Source organism: Stegostoma tigrinum, chromosome 17 (genome assembly GCF_030684315.1).
Source record: "Stegostoma tigrinum isolate sSteTig4 chromosome 17, sSteTig4.hap1, whole genome shotgun sequence".
Classification (NCBI taxonomy): Eukaryota; Metazoa; Chordata; class Chondrichthyes; order Orectolobiformes; family Stegostomatidae; genus Stegostoma; species Stegostoma tigrinum.
Genome location: NC_081370.1, coordinates 7,833,667 through 7,852,581, shown reverse-complemented (window position 1 = coordinate 7,852,581; position 18,915 = coordinate 7,833,667). Strand labels below are relative to the sequence as shown.

The 18,915-nt window shown below is 43.8% G+C and overlaps 1 protein-coding gene across 1 annotated transcript in view; it reads left to right on the top strand.

The window, feature by feature from the left end:
- tkfc (triokinase/FMN cyclase) overlaps positions 1 to 18,915 on the top strand; it is an 83,020-nt gene that overhangs the window by 52,035 nt on the left and 12,070 nt on the right. The window contains exons 10-14 of the mRNA XM_059651915.1: positions 4,337 to 4,453; positions 9,537 to 9,656; positions 13,319 to 13,456; positions 14,840 to 14,946; positions 16,875 to 16,978. Of these exons, the coding sequence (XP_059507898.1) occupies positions 4,337 to 4,453; positions 9,537 to 9,656; positions 13,319 to 13,456; positions 14,840 to 14,946; positions 16,875 to 16,978 (586 nt within the window). The remainder of the gene's footprint in view (positions 1 to 4,336; positions 4,454 to 9,536; positions 9,657 to 13,318; positions 13,457 to 14,839; positions 14,947 to 16,874; positions 16,979 to 18,915) is intronic.

The window sequence follows — 18,915 nt, the reverse complement described above, 5'->3', positions numbered from 1 at the left end:
ATTGTGGTCATTTACGAGTTTCAGGCTCCAGTCAGATATGACTTAAATAAGAAATATTAGAGTATTGTTGAAATTGGGGAATCTGGAAAAAAAAGGAAGATAACTGGCTATGATAACCGAAAGTTAGGACATAGAAGGCCTTTTGTGAACTTTCTCTTCCTGTGCTTCTCTGTCTCATGATAATAAAATGTGAGGCTGGATGAACACAGCAGGCCAAGCAGCATCTCAGGAGTACAAAATCTGACGTTTCGGGCCTAGACCCTTCATCAGAGAGGGGGATGGGGAGAGGGAACTGGAATAAATAGGGAGAGAGGGGGAGGTGGACCGAAGATGGAGAGTAAAGAAGATAGGTGGAGAGAGTGTAGGTGGGGAGGTAGGGAGGGGATAGGTCGGTCCAGGGAAGACGGACAGGTCAAGGAGGTGGGATGAGGTTAGTAGGTAGCTAGTGGTCTCTCCGGAAAACTGACAGGGGAGGGGATGGAAAAATGTCTTGGGTGGTGGGGTCGGATTGTTAGGGGTGCGGCTTGGGGTGGGAGGAAGGGATGGGTGAGAGGAAGAACCGGTTAGGGAGGCAGAGACAGGTTGGACTGGTTTTGGGATGCAGTGGGTGGGGGGGAAGAGATGGGCTGGTTGTGTGGTGCAGTGGGGGGAGGGGACGAACTGGGCTGGTTTAGGGATGCAGTAGGGGAAGGGGAGATTTTGAAACTGGTGAAGTCCACATTGATACCATATGGCTGCAGGGTTCCCAGGCGGAATATGAGTTGCTGTTCCTGCAACCTTCGGGTGGCATCATTGTGGCACTGCAGGAGGCCCATGATGGACATGTCATCTAGAGAATGGGAGGGGGAGTGGAAATGGTTTGCGACTGGGAGGTGCAGTTGTTTGTTGCGAACTGAGCGGAGGTGTTCTGCAAAGCGGTCCCCAAGCCTCCGCTTGGTTTCCCCAATGTAGAGGAAGCCACACCGGGTACAGTGGATGCAGTATACCACATTGGCAGATGTGCAGGTGAACCTCTGCTTAATGTGGAATGTCATCTTGGGGCCTGGGATGGGGGTGAGGGAGGAGGTGTGGGGACAGGTGTAGCATTTCCTGCGGTTGCAGGGGAAGGTGCCGGGTTTGGTGGGGTTGGAGGGCAGTGTGGAGCGAACAAGGGAGTCACGGAGAGAGTGGTCTCTCCGGAAAACTGACAGGGGAGGGGATGGAAAAATGTCTTGGGTGGTGGGGTCGGATTGTAAATGGCGGAAGTGTCAGAGGATAATGCGTTGTATCCGGAGGTTGGTAGGGTGGTGTGTGAGAACGAGGTGGATCCTCTTGGGGCGGTTGTGGCGGGGGCGGGGTGTGAGGGATGTGTTGCGGGAAATACGGGAGACACGGTCAAGGGCGTTCTCGATCACTGTGGGGGGAAAGTTGTGGTCCTTAAAGAACTTGGACATCTGGGATGTGCGGGAGTGGAATGTCTTATCGTGGGAGCAGATGCGGCGGAGGCGGAGGAATTGGGAATAGGGGATGGAATTTTTGCAGGAGGGTGGGTGGGAGGAGGTGTATTCTAGGTAGCTGTGGGAGTCGGTGGGCTTGAAATGGACATCAGTTACAAGCTGGTTGCCTGAGATGGAGACTGAGAGGTCCAGGAAGGTGAGGGATGTGCTGGAGATGGCCCAGGTGAACTGAAGGTTGGGGTGGAAGATGTTGGTGAAGTGGATGAACTGTTCGAGCTCTTCTGGGGAGCAAGAGGCGGCGCCGATACCGTCATCAATGTATCGGAGGAAGAGGTGGGGTTTGGGGCCTGTGTAGGTGTGGAAGAGGGACTGTTCCACGTAACCTACAAAGAGGCAGGCATAGCTGGGGCCCATGCGGGTGCCCATGGCCACCCCCTTAGTCTGTAGGAAGTGGGAGGAGTCAAAAGAGAAGTTGTTGAGTGTGAGGACGAGTTCAGCTAGGCGGATGAGAGTGTCGGTGGAGGGGGACTGGTCGGGCCTGCGGGATAGGAAGAAGCGGAGGGCCTTGAGGCCATCTCCATGCGGAATGCAGGTGTACAGGGACTGGACGTCCATAGTGAATATGAGGTGTTGGGGGCCAGGGAATTGGAAGTCCTGGAAGAGGTGGAGGGCGTGGGTGGTGTCACGGACGTAGGTGGGGAGTTCCTGGACCAAAGGGGAGAAAATGGAGTCCAGATAGGTGGAGATGAGTTCGGTGGGGCAGGAGCAGGCTGAGACGATGGGTCGGCCAGGGCAGGCAGGTTTGTGGATTTTGGGAAGGAGATAGAAACGGGCCGTGCGGGGTTGGGGAACAATGAGGTTGGAGGCTGTGGGTGGGAGGTCCCCTGTGGTGATGAGGTCGTGAATGGTGTTGGAGATGATGGTTTGGTGCTCGGGTGTGGGGTCATGATCGAGGAGGCGGTAGGAGGTGGTGTCGGAGAGTAGGCGTCTGGCCTCGGCGATGTAGAGGTCAGTGCGCCATACTACCACTGCGCCACCCTTGTCTGCGGGTTTGATGGTGAGGTTGGGGTTGGAGCGGAGGGAGCGGAGGGCTGCCCGTTCTGTGGGGGAGAGGTGGGAGTGGGTGAGAGGGGTGGAGAGGTTGAGGCGGTTAATGTCTCGACGGCAGTTGGAGATGAAGAGGTCGAGGGAGGGTAGGAGGCCTGGGGGTGGTGTCCAGGAGGAGGACTTGTGTTGGAAGCGGGTGAAGGAGTCAGTGGAAGGAGGGTTGGGTTCCCGGTTGAAGAAGTAGGCATGGAGGCGAAGACGGCGGAAAAACTGCTCTCCCCTCCCCTGTCTGCTTTCCGGAGAGACCACTCTCTCCGTGACTCCCTTGTTCGCTCCACACTGCCCTCCAACCCCACCACACCCGGCACCTTCCCCTGCAACCGCAGGAAATGCTACACCTGTCCCCACACCTCCTCCCTCACCCCCATCCCAGGCCCCAAGATGACATTCCACATTAAGCAGAGGTTCACCTGCACATCTGCCAATGTGGTATACTGCATCCACTGTACCCGGTGCGACTTCCTCTACATTGGGGAAACCAAGCGGAGGCTTGGGGACCGCTTTGCAGAACACCTCCGCTCAGTTCGCAACAAACAACTGCACCTCCCAGTCGCAAACCATTTCCACTCCCCCTCCCATTCTCTAGATGACATGTCCATCATGGGCCTCCTGCAGTGCCACAATGATGCCACCCGAAGGTTGCAGGAACAGCAACTCATATTCCGCCTGGGAACCCTGCAGCCATATGGTATCAATGTGGACTTCACCAGTTTCAAAATCTCCCCTTCCCCTACTGCATCCCTAAACCAGCCCAGTTCGTCCCCTCCCCCCACTGCACCACACAACCAGCCCAGCTCTTCCCCCCCACCCACTGCATCCCAAAACCAGTCCAACCTGTCTCTGCCTCCCTAACCGGTTCTTCCTCTCACCCATCCCTTCCTCCCACCCCAAGCCGCACCCCCAGCTACCTACTAACCTCATCCCACCTCCTTGACCTGTCCGTCTTCCCTGGACCGACCTATCCCCTCCCTACCTCCCCACCTACACTCTCTCCACCTATCTTCTTTACTCTCCATCTTCGGTCCGCCTCCCCCTCTCTCCCTATTTATTCCAGTTCCCTCTCCCCATCCCCCTCTCTGATGAAGGGTCTAGGCCCGAAACGTCAGCTTTTGTGCTCCTGAGATGCTGCTTGGCCTGCTGTGTTCATCCAGCCTCACATTTTATTATCTTGGAATTCTCCAGCATCTGCAGTTCCCATTATCTCTTCTCTGTCTCATTCTGCCTTTCAGACACTCTCATTTTCATTCAACTGTCATGCTCTTTATTGTGAATTCCTTTGCTTCTGCATTCCCACTTGCTCCTGTGCTGTTACTTCTACCTTTGTATTCTTCTTGAAGATGCTATGTGCACATTTGGTCTGTAACATTAATGAGTTGATTCGCACTACTTTTTCTCTCATAGTCTTTTTGTATGACAGTCCAGTTTCCATGTTTCTATACAGTCTGGTCTGCAGTGCTCGATTCAAATCTAGATACATAAAGTAAAAGAAAGTGGTCTATTCTGTAATGGTATCTTGACCCATGGAGTGAAGCCAGTAAAATTTCAATATAAATGCCAGGCTAATGATGATAAGTTCCCTGCATCTCATTCAAATTTGTCCTATGCTAATTTGTCATTTTTTTTAATGGACGTGAATGTGTGATTTGTAATTCATGTTTTCAAAATGTGCTGGAAATGCAATGTCAAATTGAAGCCATTTAATGATTGAATTCTTTAAAAATTTTTAAGTTGAAATAAAGCTCAGCTTTATGGTGGTAAAAATGATAAATGTACTTTCTGGGCGTCCTTTTCAGAGCGTAAAGAGGTCATCACTGAAAGGGCCTACATTGGATCGCTAATGACATCTTTGGAAATGGGAGGAACTTCTCTGACTTTGATGCATGTAGAAAATGAACAACTGAAACTCCTGGGTGAGTGCTTTTGGATGCGAACTGCCACAGAAGATACAACGCTTTTAACTTGCACAAAACACTGAATGGATAGCCCAGAGATTATAAGGCTCTAAGATTCCAGGACTTGCTCTGAAAACTTAAATCTGGTGGTCTTTGATATTCCAGAGGTTGAATGGCCTAGTGCCTGAAGAATACAGTAGAGACCCACTTTTGAATTTCTATTCACTGGTGTTCACTCTAATTCCCTATATTTCAGTAGATATTGAGAGCCAAATTTGATAGCTAAATAAAAAGGACCAAAGGTTGCGATGTGTAATTAACCTGCATCTTGTTTAGTTAACAATACAGTTAGGACTTGTTATGAAGTTTTAAATTGGTCACTCAAAGCAGTCCACTAGTTGTTCGGAGTATTTCAAAGCTTAGAGGCATTTGGAGGAGGGGACACAGATACAGAAGCAAACTGCATGCAGAAAAGAACTGATTTGCTTGACTGTTGGAAAGGCAGTGGAACAACACTGGATCTGTGTAATTGGATCTCAGCGAGAAGTCGAATGCAGTTGGATGGCCTTGCGTTATTAGAAATCATGCAGAAAGTTTACGAGTTAGTAGCAAGCTAAATGTTGGGGCCAGAGTTCAAAAATGTCCTGGAATCTGTGGAGGTGATGTGTCTCTATTTGATTAATAGAACAGGTAATGGATTTGAAAGACCACAAGCAAGTAATTGCTTAGCATAACTGAGCCAGATTTGAGCTGAAGAGAAAAGGGGACAGGGTTTGCATGGTGAAATTCGCTGTTGGTGAAAAGTTGAAGGAAGAGTTGAAGTGAGAGTTAATGGGAACTGCAGATGCTGGAGAATCCAAGATAATAAAGTGTGAAACTGGATGAACACAGCAGGCCAAGCAGCATCTCAGGAGCACAAAAGCTGACGTTTTGGGCCTAGATCCTTCATCAGAGAGGGGGTTGGGGATAGGGTTCTGGAGTAAATAGGGAGAGAGGGGGAGGCGGACCAAAGATGGAGAGAAAAGAAGATAGATGGAGAGCAGAGTATAGGTGGTGAGGTAAGAGATTACAAGAGAGTTGCAGTGGGAGAGAGATTCCCTGAGGTTGGTCTGGAGGGTAGCTTCTTCAGGTTAGCCATCCCTGGAAGAGGTTTTGCAGTGAGGTTAAAATTGTATCAGAGATAATGGGAACTACAGATGCTGGAGAATCCAAGGTAATAAAGTGTGAAGCTGGATGAACACAGCAGGCCGAGCAGTATCTCAGGAGCACAAAAGCTGACATTTCGGGCCTAGACCCTTCATCAGAGAGGGGGATGGGGAGAGGGTTCTGGAATAAACACGGAGAGAGGGGGAGGCGGACCAAAGATGGAGAGATGTTCATTCTCAGAATTGAGCAGCTCCTAGTTCCAGGAGAGGTAGGTGGACCAACAGAACATGAGCAATTATTGAGGCATCGCATGAAAGAGCAGCTTTTGGTCTTTGGAAAAGAAAAAGTTTGGAACCCCTTGTAACATTTGCTGATATTTAAAGATATATATGGCCCAGAAAGATTGCTGAAAAATCTGCAGGATCTGTCTTGACTGCATTTGCTATTTGATGTGCTATGATGAGGTTTCCACAGAATCCCTCTGTGCCCGTCCGATCTACATTGGAATAATGATTGTCTGGCTAGCTGGCCATAGTATCTGACTACTCAACAGCTTGATCTTGAAGGACCATAATCCCTGGAGGTTATGGTACTCACAATTGACAAACTGCACCTGCAAATTACTAATACACAGTCACTAGCACCTTTCCTACATAGTATTCATGACCGAGGCACTAAGGATCTATAAAGCAGAAGTGGTTTTGAGAAGATAAAGTACAGACTACACTTCATTGGAAATTCTGGGAGGATGGAAGCTTGTGTTTATACAGCACTTTAACACATCTCTTAATTATGGGCATGCAATGTGGCGCTTATCAGATATAGTGCCTGTGAGGCTTGTCTCTCTGGCACTCAACTTTTCCTTGATTGTGAATATAAACTTATTTGCATTGGGCACTTGCCAAGCTGGAATAGGCAAGATTTTAAACATTTCCAAGTTTACGGTTCACTCCTGTACAGTTAAAGTTACTGTGGTTCTAAATTTGAAGAAGTTTTAGTAGATTTCATTCTGTCTAGCAGGGGAGAAATAGGCAGAGCCAGCAAATGAATTTGTGATGGTTTTAGGAATTAGGAATTAGATTTTATTATCACCTGTATTCAAGTACGGGGATACAGGAGTACAGTGAAAAGCTGTACAAAGTTGCCATTCCCAGCGCTGCCTTATCTACAAGGTACCTAGATTCATGTAGAAAAATAAAGAAATAAGTTAAAAGTACAACATTACATTTCTTCTCAGCATTAAGCGGAAAATTAAGTTAAATTCAAAATTACAGACCTCCTTAAGCCATGGGCCTGCCGATGCTGCACACTGGGTTTTCCCCACAAGGGTCTGCACTCCCACGAGGGCTCGATGTCTCTCCTGCACTGTGCTTGATTTCTCTCCAGTGCGGGGAGCTCCCCATCCGGGCTCACCAGCTGTCTTTACACCTACTGTCATCCAGTCTTCTCATGGTGCAGGATGGCATCGACTGGACATATGGTGCTTTGCAGACACCATATCTCAATTCTGAGATATACTACAACTGAGATTCCATTCCCAGCATCTCATTGGAGTGTGACTGTACACAGTGTATCATGTAGATCAGTATCCCTTATCCAGGCAGCATTCACAATCCCATAATTCTGCAGCCTACCATCACAAATCAGTGAGTAACTGGGAGACCGGGGTCTCCTTTGATTACATGATTAATGACAACAGTCCGCAATGTATGTAGCATGCATGTAACAAAAGCAATGCTTCCACAAGAAATACGAAAGAGCACAGAACATTACGGTGTGGAAGTAATGCCTGTGTAGCCTGGACTTGTCTGCAGTAGCCGTGCTGTAATTCTTCTGTACAGCACAAAGCGAGATTTGAGGTTGTTTATTATATGCCACACAATCTTGCCAACATGACAGTAAAACAGTGCAATATGGCAGGAAATTGCGGAACAGGAGGTGGAAGTGAAAAGAAGGAGGCAATCACTTTCTGGTTGAGCTATCCATTCCATTTAACTGCAGTACAATAAATGCAGTTCCAGTTCCCTATTCAGCAATAGTGTGACACCTTATTGAATGACCAACAGCGGCTGCAGCATGCTTTGGTTCATAGGTATGCTAAACGAGTAGGTTTTGACTCGCAAGTACTAATTCCAAGTTTTACTCAAAATTTTTCCAAGTTGGTGTCAGTCTCCTCTATACCTCTTGATATTGCAGACAGGCTTCCTAGCAAGCTGTAAAACCAACAAGAATTTCAGTATGCACATCCATCAGCCTCCTTCAGTAGCTTACCCCATTGAAGTGTTCACCTGATCTATCTGCAGCAGAATTCCAGCAAGATGGCCCCTCAGCTACACTTGTCTTCTGTTATATCCAATATCTCACCAATTGTCAATCCCGCCTCTGAGCTTCCCATTAAAATACAAACAGTGTCATTATTTAAGCTGGCAGCTGAATATGGGAGCAAGTGCTGGTGTTTATCCCTCATCATTGTGTTTTTGATCCAGCACGACTGTCTGGCCAAGTTAAAGTTGTTGCCTACCTGAAAGAGGAAATGCACAATAGTAGGGTTGATGGGAAGTGAGGGAACTCAGGTGATGCGTGCTTTCATGTACCCATAATTTGTAATTCAGAAAAAGAAATGAGGGATGAGGGCTAAGTGAGCTATGCGAAGAAGACAACTGTGGGAATACTGGCATCTTTGGTCATTTGCGTTTTGTTGAATGACCACTCTATTGACAGTGACAGTCCCCACCGCTTGTGGGGGCAAGAAAAGCAACCATGCCTGTCCCCGCAGATTAGCTCTTGCTCCTTCCAGTAACATACTACCAGACAGGGTAGTGTATTCAGCAGTGTTTGAGGTGAGAGGCAGTTAATGACATGTGGCATTTGATAGAATTTTGACTTTAAACATTCATGTGAGTTCATTGAGCTATTTGCTGCACTTCATCCTGGTCATTTTGCTTGCATCCTGGTGTTGATCATCATGACCACCAGCTCCCATTGCTTTTCACAAAGTTTGGTGAAGGACTTCCTAGATCCCTAAGGATAGGTCAAATCGATTCTCCCCTTAATGTGCTCCTCCAAGGCATCCAGTGCATCATCAGAGATCCTCAGAGTATGTCTCTCTCATGGTATCTTTTTTCTTCCAGCCCAGAATACTTTGCATAAACAATTCCAGTACCTGTTGCAGCCAGTATTCACCTCAACCTTTAGGAAATCCAAGCTGACATTTAAGAAATGTAGGCTACCTTTAAGCGGTGCTAGCCTCACACAAACCTGTATTCCTGCTGAGACACGCAGCGATCCTATGTGTCTTGCATTGGCTGCAAGCAACAGCAATGCCAACTGACAACCTTTGTGAAATTGGCCATCACCTGTATTGGAAGAGATTGGCATGGTTTGATCATGCTTTGTAATCCCTGCACTGAGTTTCAGCTGCGATTGCATGTTACCCACTTTCTTCACAGAACGTCTTCGCGTGTACCGATTCTCTTGAGGGCAGCTACTCATTTGATTTGGTTTAGTGTTTGTTGGTGTCTCTGTTGTGTTTTGAAACTGGATAGCAAGTGTCCTTGACCCACTCAGCTGAAACAGTGGTGGAGGGGGCAATTCACATAGCTGAACCTAAGTCTTCATTAGTAGCTATCTTCATATGTACCTGCATCTGAAGGCAAATGGAAGAGTTTTGACGTGTTGCTGCAGCATGTCTATGACACTTAAGTTGAGATTGATAAACAGCAGAGCCAAAGATGATATGCAGGACTTCTTCACTTCTGTGATGACCACAGCAAGTGCACACATCAAAATATTGCAGTGTGAGCAGGAAGTGAATTTTTGGGGACTATTAGTAAATTACTGGATTACCTTATAAATGTATGATATTGATGGATAATGATAAGAGATACATTATTCCAATGTATCAATTCAGATACTCCTTTCTGCAACAAGATTCTACTTTTTATATTTGTTACAGACTCACGTACTTCAGCCCCTGGTTGGCCTAATGCAGGGAGACATCGTCTGGTAAGGAGATGTAAAATTCTGAGTGCTCCTTTCTTGGAACCTGAGATCTCAGACACAGCCCCTGAGTCAGGTAAAGGCTGCTCACATTGTTTATGTCGTCTGTGAATCTGTTCCTGTTGAATAAAATGTAGCTGTGCCACATGCAAGACAGTGTAGGCCGCAAGAGAAAATTCTAATATTGAAGTAGACAGCAAAGGAGATATTAGTGAGAACAAGACCAAAAGTAGATACAATCAGTAACAGAACAAAAAACTGGAAAGGAGAGGGAGGGAGGAAGAATAAAAATTTTGAGAAGCAAGCAAAATTATGATTCTGTTGTGCTATATGTGCCATGTAAGATTGGTAACACTCAAGTTTTTGTGTTTTTTCTGTGATGATGTAAAACAAAACTTTAAAATAATGTAACTTTTTCCTCTGTTTTATGTGACTGTTTGTATCTGTCAGTGGAATTGAATTTGGAAGTCTGGTGTGGCTCAGAGGTAGCACTTTCACCTCTGAATCAAAAACTTATGAATTTGATGATATAATTGTTGATGATATAATGTCGCTTAAGTCATTATTCAGGTTGTGATGCATTATTGATTTTATCTTTTGGGTAAGATGTAAATCAAACTGCCATTTGCCTGTTTGGTGGACCTAAATGGTACAAAGAAGGCTAGTCAGTTCCTTTAGTGTCCAGCTCAATACTCCTTCAATATTCCCCTCTTGTCTGACATTGGTAAAATAGATTATCCAATGGTTTATTTTGTTTTCTGTTCAGGTGACCTCATCATGCACAAAATGACAAACCTGATAGATCTGTTTAAGGAAGTTACTAGCAGTATCAAAAAGGGGGGCCAATTGGATGTGATGTGTTTGGATTTTCAGAAGGCTTTTGATAAAGCCCCATGTAGGAGGTTAGTAAACAAGATTGAAGCTCATGGGACTTGGGTTAATATACTAGTGTAGGCCAAGAATTGCTTGACAGGTAGAAAGTAGACACGAGGAATAAATGGGCCCTTTTCAAGTTAACAGGTTCTGATCGATGGAGTACCACAGTATTTGGGCCCCTGCTGTTTGCAGTCTGTATCAATGACTTCAATGTGGGGCTGATTGTAATATTGCTAAATTTGAAGATGACATAAAACTTGGTAGGAATGTGAGCTGTGAGGAGAATCCAAAGAGGTTCCTAGGGGATTTTGGCAGTCTGAGTGAGTGAGCAAGGGCATGGCACATGAAATATAATGTGGAGAACTGTGAGGTTATCCACTTTGCTGGAAAGAAGAAGGTGCAGAGTAAGTTTTAAATGGTGAGAGATTGGAAATTGTTGATGTGCAAAGGAACCTAGGTCTCCTTGTTTATAAATCCCAGACAGTTAGCATGTGGGTGCAGCAAGCTGTTCAGAAGACAAACAGTACTTTAGCTTTTATGACCAGAAGATTTGATTACAGGTGCAAAGAAGTCTTATTTGAATAGTATAGAACACCAGTGATGTTACTCCAGGAGTACTGTTTACCTTTCTGGTTGATTGATTGTCCTAAGGCAGGATGTTCTTGCCATAGGGGGAACACAACAGAGATTCACCAGATTGATTCCTGGGATAGTGGAGCTCTCCTATGAGGAAAGATTGGGGAGACTGGGCATGTATTCTCTGAAGTTTAGAAGAGCAAGAAACTATCTTGTAGAAACTCATACAAATCTTAAAGGGATGAACGGAATTCATGTAGAAAGCGTTCATGTAGAATGGTTCTGTCATTCTATAACCATGGGTTATAGTCTGATAATAAAAGGCAAGCCATTGTGACATTCAGAGGATTGCCAGAGATCAGGTATATTCTGACCACCAACTGACATGTTCAACCTGTAAACAGAGGCAGGGAACATCAGGCCAGGGTGCTAAAATTCCTTGGTGAGCTAGAGTGAGAGGTGGTCCGCCCACATTCTCACTATTTGAATGCAAGTGCATCCATTACTCTACCCATGAATATGCAGGATTGCTGGCAGGCCAATAACGGCTGAAGCATCTCAACCTCACTCCAAGTGCTCCATCTTCTCAAGAGGATCTGGTGGGATAGTGATGCCAGTTAGAAACCACAGGGAAGAGGCACAGCAGACAAGTTCCCCTTCGGTTTTATCTCTGGACACTCCACCTCTCCCATACATAAACCTCAGAGGAACCAGATACTACTGCAGTGTCCCACTCAAACCTGATGAAATCCTTTCCACTTGTGTTATCCTGACCTCATGCAGAGTGTTCTAAGAAATTGTCCATGGTACCCACCCACTTGCAATCCCACCACCCCCCCCCCCCCCCCCGCCACATCCAGCTTCCAGAATGTCCTGCAGCTGCTCCAAGATATCCAGGATCCCAGCACAAGGTTGACAACACACCATTCTGGACTCTTGTTTGTGGACATAGAAATGCAAATCTATTCCCCTTGTGATTGAATTTCCTGTAACTGAAGCATTTCTATGCCTATTTCTCCCTTCCTCTGCAGCAGACCCAACCATGGTGCCATGAATTTGGCTGCAGATGATATCTCCTGAGAGGCCATTATCCTCAACAGTATCCAAAATGGTCAGTCTGTTTAACTGAGAAGTAGCCAGAGGAGATTCCTGCACTGCCAGCTTAGCCCTCCTGCTCTGCTTGGTGGTCACCCATCCCCTACTTGCATGTGGAGTCTGAGTCTGTGATGTGACCACCTCGCTACACATGCTATCCACGATACTCTCTCCCTTGTGAATGCTTCACAGTGTCCCCAGATGCCGCACCAACTCCAAAACTCAAGCTTCTAGGAGCTGCAGCTGGAGATGCTTCTCACACATTTACAGGTCCTGGGCATTGGAAATGTGCCAACTTCCCACATCAGGCGAGAGGAGTAGACTATGATTTGGAACTGTCCTGCCATGTTTCACCTGTTAACTTAATGAATCCTACAGTGTCAAATACTTTTAATACTGAATTGAAACTGCTGATGCTCTCCGCCCTGATAACAATTCCTCAAATCTCACTGGCTACTCACCAGAAGTCTCCAGAAGCTGATTAAGCTCGCGCTCCATTACACACTAGAACTCTCACTGCTGACCTCCCTCTCACAATGTTCTGTCTCCTCTCCTCTGAACCTGTTCTCTGTTTTTTGATTAGAGGAGGAAGGAGGGATGAAAACACTAGTGTTTGGGCTGACTGTTTCTTAAGACCAGGTTCTTCCACAATGTCCTTCACACCCACACTGACTCCCAGAATTTTTTTATTTCAAAAATACACTTTATTCATTAAAAAAACTCTTTGTGTATATACATTGACACAAAGCAATTTGGTTATGCACAGTTGCATATCAAGCAAACAAGCAAAACATTGAACTCTGATTATCCCCAAAAAAAATGCTGACTTTCAGAATGCAAATGAGCAATGTTTCAGCACCCTCTGGTAGAATGCTCTTCCTTGTGCTTGTCAGCAAGGATGGCCTTCCATGATGCCTTTCACAGCCATGTGGACCGCAAAGCCCACTCCCAGAACTCAAATGAGCAAGCTCTCAGCACCCTCTGGTAGGATTTATTCAAACAGTTAATTTTGTTTTATATTCTCAGCTCTGAAAGATTTTCTGCCACCAGGTTAAATTGACTGCCATTTAATTTCTGGGTTGTGCCTTACCCGTCTTCAGGAAAAAGAATTTGTAGCATTCTGTAGATAGAAAGTTGCAGTTAACAAGATTTGAAAACCAAGTCTTTCATGTAATTTAAACTGTTTCACAGGTCCTTTTGTGGAAAAGGCACAATCAGTCTTAGACAAGATCTCTATCACTTTGCTTCAGATGGAGGAAAAACTGAATGAACTGGATAGAGAAGCAGGAGATGGTGATTGTGGTGTTACACATGCAAGGGCAGCAGAGGGTAGGTTACTGAAAGAATGCAACTCTGAGAATAACTTGATAAAATGTTTGCAGTACTAATAAATGATTTAGGAATGTGGGACTGGAACATGGGATGGTCATGATCTGTCATGGCTCTGACAGATTCAGAAACATTTTAGATTAAATTGCAATGCTGCAGAGCTTTTACATTGACACAAGAATAAGGAATTATCCTTATACCCAATCATTCATACAATTCTTACCATCTGTATTGTGGACTGAACACAACATATTTTACCTACGCACAGTTCCTTTACACGAAGTGTAGGATTGTATGTGCAATTATACAATTTTTAAACAGCTTCATCATTTTCGTATGCATCCAGCTCTTTTTGAAAAGTTTTATTTTTCTTTTGTTAGACAGAATCAAGTAGGAATTGGATATTGTCCAGTACTTCATCCAAGCACCCACTGTTTATGCGAAAGTTTGCAATCTCCCTTTTTATGAATCCTTCAGGATATTGAACAGTGAATTTAACAATTGAGTTATCAATGCTGATGGAAAAAGTTTGAGTAAAGTAGCAATGACTTCTTCCAATGTATCTTATTTAAGATTTATGAACTGTGCTACAATGTGTAATTTCTTACACACTCACTTAATTGTCTAGCTGTCTTCCTATAAAATGTGTTAAAGTATGCAAATTATTTGAGGAACTTGTGCTCCTTGCATGGATATCTGCTCATCATGAAGAATTAAAATGTGGATTAAAAATTCTACATACAAAGGGTAGTAGATGTCTGGAACTCTCTTTTACAAATAGCAATTGACGTTAGTCTGTTAGTTTTAAATGTGAGATAAATTGTCCTTTTTTATGCAAAGGTTTTAAGGTATATGGACCAAAGCCAAGCACATGAAATTAGGCCACAGACCAGTCATGATCTCATTAAATGGCGAAACAGGCCCAGGGGCTGAATGGCTTACTGCTGTTCATATCCAGGACTGAATTTCCAGTGCACAGTTCGAGGAGACAAAGTTGCATGTGGGATTCTGAATAATTAACGCTATCATTTATAAACCTATCGAGATTGTAGCAATGTAATGCACTAGTCAGACATCAATTTGCCATTCTTTTTAACATCAAACTTTGAAAGGAATGGACAGAAATTGGAAGAATACTGAAAATGGCAGAAATGTATTATCGGTTGTAAATGAGATCAGCAACAGAAAGCTTCGTGACATGATATAGAAAATATAAGTGTTACAGTGAAAATAATTCACGTCAGTATCTTAAACTGAAGACTCTATGTATATATTCATGGGTTAATCATTGAGAGGTGCAGCGTATATCCATTTTACATTAAAGAGTTGAACACTTGTTTGTAAAATTTTCTGATTTCTAAGTATCTTTTCATTCTGACGCAGCCATTAAGAACTTGCAGACATCTAATGCAGTTCCTGGAAGTGGTTATCAGCTCCTTTTATGCTTAGGCCGATTAACACGGGACCATATGGGGGGGTCATCAGGAGCGGTAAGTCTACATAGTGACTCTATTTCTAACCAACATTTAGAGCAAACTTAGCAAACCACTTGGTGAAGAAAAATCCAATCTGGCCAATTACTGACCCATCTGACTACTTTCAATCATCAACAAACTGCTCAGAGTTGTTGCTGATAGTTGGCCAGAATTTATTGAAAGAGGGATGAAACATAAAGTTACATGAAATCTTAGTACATTTGTGCAGAGCATTAGAGAGGCCACACCTAAAGTATTTTGTACAATTTAAGTTTCGTAAGGAAGGAGATAATTGCATCAGTTTAGAGATTTGTTCACTGGTTGATTATGGGGGGGTGAGTGAAACTCTAATGAGGAGCAATTGCACCAATACTTGTTGGAGTGTAGACAAATGAGAGAGAATCTTATTGAAATATTAAAGATTCAGCATTAGCTTGACAAGGTATATGCTGAGAGCAGAAGAATCTTGAAGTAATATGCATAGTTTAAGCTGGTGATAAGGAGAAATTTCCTCTCTCATGATGTAATTTGACTTTGAAATTCCTTTCCATGGAGATCTGTGGAGACTGAGTTATTGGACACATTTAAGGCAGAATTAGATCCTTGCTCTGCAAGCGAATCCATAGCTTAGGAGGTGTGGTCTGTGGGTATGTACATGTAAGCTTGAGGTAGCCAAATAACCTGCTCCCTCCTATTCTTTACGATCTTACAAACTCATCTCAACATTCCTGTCTCAGCTTCTCCACTATTATCAGATTGTTATCCAACATTCACTACTTGTAGGAATTTTCTCCAGTTAAATATTAGGAAGATGAAAGCCTTTTTTTCCCCAGTTACTCCTCCAAAATCCACTCTCTAGCTACTGAGTCTATCCCTTTACCAGGCAACAGTATAAAGTTAAGTCAGTCTTTTTGCAACTCAGTATCACATTTGGCTCTAAAATGAACTATGGTCCTCACACGTGTGCCATTGCTAACCTGATGTTACGATTGCAACATCAACAAACTGTTATCTGTCTTAGGAACAAAAACAGAGTTGCTGGATAAGCTCAGCATCTGTGAAGGAAAAAACAAAGTTAATGTTTTGGGTCCAGTGACCCTTCCCCAGAAGGATCCTGTGCTTCTGTCTTAGCCCATCATCTGCTGAAATTCTCTTTCATGCCTTTATCAACTTGAGTCCTGACTATTTCAAAATATTCAAGTTGGGTCCCTCATTCTATCTTCCATGAACTTGGATCATTCATAACTTTGCTGTTTGTATCTTGACTTGTACCAAATATTGTTCATCTATAATCCTTCACACAGCATTACCCATGAACCAGAAAATTCAGGTTTAAAACCCATCTGCCATTTGTGCCAGAACATGTCTGACCAGGTTATTTAAAAGCAATTAACACCCCTGTGTTTGCTGATTGACATTGATGAATCATCTTCTGTTTTACAATTTCTCTCTTGTTTTCATCACTCCTGTGGCCTTGCCCCTCCCTACATCTGAAATTCTCTTTAGCTGTACAGCTCTGAGTCACCTGAGTTCCTCCAATTTAGGCATCTGAAGTATCCCTAATTTTAATCATTCCACTTTTGCTGGCTGTGCTTTCGATTGTCAGTCCCTAATCTCTGCAATATGCAAAATACATCTCTCCATTTCGCTTTATCACTTTCCTCCTTTAACACACTCCTATGAAACTACCTCTTTGAGCAATTATTTGGTCATCTTCCCCTACATAGTGTTTCTGAATGTTTTATGATGGTAATGTTAAAGATGCTAAATAAATAATAAATGTACTTTGGAGATAATGGGAACATAAATGTACTTTGCTCTTGATTTCACCTAAGGAGAGTCATTCCACTCCACTGTGTGATTGAGTTTAGAATTTCCAGTTATGAAGTCTTATATGTTTTAGTGGTTTGAAGACTTGATTTTTGATTTCTTTTCTATTGTAGCTGTACAGTATTTCCTTGATGGCAGCAGCACAATGTCTGAAAGATAACGACAATCCCACTGCCTGGGTAGCGGCAATGCGTTCTGGAATTGAAGCATTGAAGAGGTCAGTAAGTGCACACTGACATGTTGATGATTTTAAAGGATCCAGACCGTATAAATAGCCTAAGAGGTATTTACCCAAGTGCATGAAGAGTTACTAAACAAATCATTCGTTTGGCACTGATGGTCATTATAAAACATTAACTGTTGATTGAGTACATATTTGAGAAAGTGCAACATGGAACCTTTGTTGGAAAGAAGATGCAAACAATAACTGCTAATAATCTTATTTCAGTGCCATGTAAAAGATTCAATCACCACACGTAAATCGGTGGATACCTGTGAGGATGTCCGTGAAATAATAAACTCGCAAGCCATCAGTTAGTAAGGATTTAGAAGAGGAGGTACCTGAGTGATCAACCTCACGCTCATTTTAAGCAAATTGACAACCCAACTGAACTGGAAAATTCTACATTCTTCTGTACTTAGACTTCTGAAAGACATTGAGAGACACAGGATGTAGTGACAGAATTATTCTATTCAATAAGATCATTGTTACCCCATGAGTCTCAATTCTACTTTTGTGCCTGACCCTTCTTACTCTTGACTCCTTTGTTTATCAAAATTCAGTCTTTTTTCTTGATTCACTTGTGGCTGTCACTGGCTGGGCCAGCATTTATTGCCTGTTCCTAGTTGTCCTGGAGAAGGGGTGATTAGCCACCTTTTTGAATCACTACAATTCACATACAATGCCAGAGAGTTCCAAGACTTTAACCCAGCAACACTGAAGGAACAATGATGTATTTCCAAGTTAGGATAGTGAGTAGCTTGGAGAAGAATTTTCAGGTGATGGTGGTCCCATGTATCTGCTGCCTTTATCCTTCTAAATGGTAGTGGTTGTGAGGTTAGAATGTGCTGTCCCAGGAACCTTAGTGAACTTCTACAGTGCAGGTTTTAGATGGATCACTGCTGTTATCGAGCATCAGTAGTGGAGGGAGTGAACATTTCTTTATCAGAAGGTGATCAAACATGCTGCTTTGTCCTTAATGATGCCAAGCTTCTTGAGAATTGGTGGAGCCGCAATTATCCAGGCAACTGGCAAGTATTCCATCACAATCATGACTTATGCCTTGTAAATTGTGGACAGTCTCTGCGGAATCAGGAGTTTCTCACGACAGGATTCCTATTCTCTCACCGCATTTGTAGCCAAAAATTTTATATAGCTACTGTGGTTCAGTTTCTGGTCAGTGGTAACTCCAGGATATTGATAGTTGATATTCAGTGATAGGAATGCCATTGAACATCAAAGGGGAATAGCAGATTATCTCCTATTAGAGATGGCCATTCCCTAGTATTTTTGTAGCACGAATGCCATTTGCCACTTGTCAGTTCAACTCTGAATATTGTCCAGGTCCTGCTGCATTTGAACATGGTCATTTCAGTATTTGAGGAGTTGCAAATGGTCCTGAAAATTGTGCAATCATCAGCAAACAGTCCCACTCCTGACCTTACAAAGGAGGGAAGGTCATTGATGAAGCAGCTGATGATGGTTGGGCCTAGGACACCACCCTGAGGAACTCCTGCAGAGGTGTCCTGAAGCTGAGATGACTGGCTTCCAACAACCACAGCTGTCTTCTTATTTGCTGGGTATTGATTCTAACCAGCAAAGAGATTCCCTCCCTGATTCCCATTGACTCCAATTTTGCTAGGGTTCCTTGATGCCACAGTCAGTGAATTACAGCTTCTACCCTCAACCGTATTATCCATGTTGAAGCTAAAACTGTAATGATGTCAGGAGATATGTGCTCCTTTTAAAAGACAAACTGTACATCACTGAGTAGGTTATTTTTATGCAAGTACTGTTTGATATCACTGTGAATGACACCTTCCATCACTTTACTGATGATTGAGAGTAGACTGATGGGATGATAATTAGCCAAATGGGATTTGTTCTGTTCTTGTGTACAGTCCATACGTGGGCAATTTTCCACATTGTCGAAT